Source organism: Engraulis encrasicolus, chromosome 9 (assembly GCF_034702125.1).
Source record: "Engraulis encrasicolus isolate BLACKSEA-1 chromosome 9, IST_EnEncr_1.0, whole genome shotgun sequence".
Lineage (NCBI taxonomy): Eukaryota > Metazoa > Chordata > Actinopteri > Clupeiformes > Engraulidae > Engraulis > Engraulis encrasicolus.
The window spans coordinates 16,709,326-16,711,684 of NC_085865.1; the positions used below are offsets into that span (position 1 = coordinate 16,709,326).

General features: G+C 42.2%; 1 protein-coding gene across 1 annotated transcript; it reads right to left on the reverse strand.

The window, feature by feature from the left end:
* Positions 1 to 1,734, reverse strand: LOC134455027 (uncharacterized). Its single transcript, XM_063206094.1, has 4 exons — positions 1,630 to 1,734; positions 1,486 to 1,538; positions 630 to 1,371; positions 1 to 45 (listed from the first exon to the last, which is right to left on the reverse strand). Exons 1-3 carry the CDS (start codon positions 1,659 to 1,661, stop codon positions 662 to 664), a joined length of 795 nt encoding a protein of 264 aa, XP_063062164.1. The 5' UTR covers positions 1,662 to 1,734; the 3' UTR covers positions 1 to 45; positions 630 to 661.
* Between the last annotated feature and the right edge of the window lie 625 nt (positions 1,735 to 2,359).

Sequence of the window (2,359 nt, forward strand, 5' to 3'; positions counted from 1 at the left end):
TGAAATGGGATTTTGAAATTTTATTGAAACTTCAAAAGACACGACCTGGAGAGACAAATAAAAAGTAAAGTCACATTAGTATTTCACGTGTCAACCTTTAGAAACCATAAATCAGACAGCGGTTCCAAATACACACACACACACAATTCAGTCTTTGATCTCCAAAATGAACCAAGCATCTTGAAGCCTCAGGGTTGTAAAGCACACATCCATGTGTGGCACTAGAGGAACTGGAAAGGTCATAGTGACTCCAGCTGGTCTGAACAGAATAGACTGGTTTTAAGTTAGGATTCATAAGGCATGGAGACAAGTGTAGAAAAGGAAGATCAATAAAATCCCACATTAAGGTGCAGGCAAAGGCAAAGCTTAGTGTGAGGAGTCACACACAATTGGAATTCCTTTTCGCGTTTCATTGTATGGCATGTTGATCTTTGAGGTCTTTAGATTCTCTACATCTAGGTAGAGGATATGAGGAAGACCTCAATGACCAAAACTTAATTCTGCAGTGCCATGGAAGAAAACAAAAAAAGGATTCAAGTGGCTTCTCACTCTAAAACATGTAAACAAGTGTAGGCCTTGACCCAACCTGTGCTGAACTACCTACGAAATGCAAAATTGTTTCAACATACCCAACGAGTCCAGCTCTGGGTGGCAGCAACCTTCAGCTGAGAGAAGAGAGCTGCCGCTTCTGCTGGTGTTTAGACGTATGCCCTGCTGTGAGGGGCTGTTGCTCGGTCTGCTGTGCTGGTGTAGCCGGTGTAGACAAGGATTGCTGTGTCTGTTGCACATGTTTGGAGATATGGGGCTTCTGGTCATCATAGATTTGTGTCACAGGATGTTTGGATTTGCCATGTTGAGGAATACTACCCTCGTCTTGTTGCTTGGTCTGCTGCTTTGGCGGGGCTGTAGCCTGTGTTGTCAAGGATGGCTGTTGCATAGATTTGGACGCAGCCTGAGGCTTCTGGTCATCATACATCTGTGCCACAGGGGTTTTGGATTTGCCATGTTGAGGAATACTACCCCCATCTGGTTGCTTGGTCTGCTGCTTTGGTGGGGCTGTAGCCTGCGTTGTCAAGGATGGCTTTGGCTGTTGCACATGTTTGGAAGTAGCTTGAGGGTTCTGGTCATCATTGTAGATCTGGATCACAGGTCGTTTGGATTCATCTCTGATAACCTGCTGCTCATCTTTGATAACCTGCTGTTGATCTTCAGATAAAATGTGCATTGGGTTGCTGCTGCTGGATGGCTTGGAATGAATGTTGTTGCTGACACTTGTGGATGGTTGGAAGTCAATGTCACTTGCAGATGCCACTTCAATGCTGTTGCTGACACTTGTAGAGGGTTTGAAGCCAATCACTCCACCCCTGACACCTATGGGTGGATTTAGTTTTAGTTGGGAACACAATACCTACACAGATATCCATAATAAGGGTGTTACTACCATCTCAAAAAGGTAAATCTATTGAGCAAGGTTACTTCACCTACCATTTGCAAGCCCTAGGTCATAGGAGGCAATGGCTACAAAAAGCACAGCCAGGCTACAAACAAAAAGTGAAAAATGTCAAGACATGATATCACTTTTAAATAGCCTAATTTATTTAGAAATACCAGATGGTTAAAAAAACATACCTTAACTGTTTTCCATTTGCACCCCACATCATCCAGTTGTTAATAGCTGCTGCCACCACACAATCGACACAATGTCACATTGCAGCAGTTGCATCAAGGCAGCTTTTAAGGCAGATTAGATTTTGTTTCAACCAATCACACAATGATTAGGGAATTAAGGTCAGCTGAAGAGGTAATTAGTGTAATAATCAGGTGTGCTGTATTGAATTGTATCCTTTGGAGTCTGACTGTCCATTACTCAAAACCACATTCAAAACAATGCAGATGGCACCTGTGTTAATGTGATACATATTATGTCACACATATTATGTTGAAAATATAAATAAAAGAATTTTGATTCATTTGTGCACATACCTGCTTAAAGGTGCACTGTGCAGGAAATGGTCAAAAAAGGCACTACAACTATGCTGCTCATTGAAACTGGGTTGCCTATTGCCAAATGGAGCATGGTGAAGATACCCCTTTTCATGTAGCCTATGAAAAGTGCAATTTTCCCAATCATAGTGAATACTTTGAATTTGATGGTGGTGGTAAGTATTCATGAAAAAGGTAAGTGAATGGGTAGCATGCATTCTGGAAATAAGCAACTAAAATATATAAACTCTGTTCCAATTTCTACAGTGTATGCTTGCATACCAAAGTGAACTACTATTGGCCGAATACCCTCTGCTATGATATGAGTTAGCCTTCCCGTCAAGGAAAGCTACTTGGCCTTGAGCCGCGGCCCCAA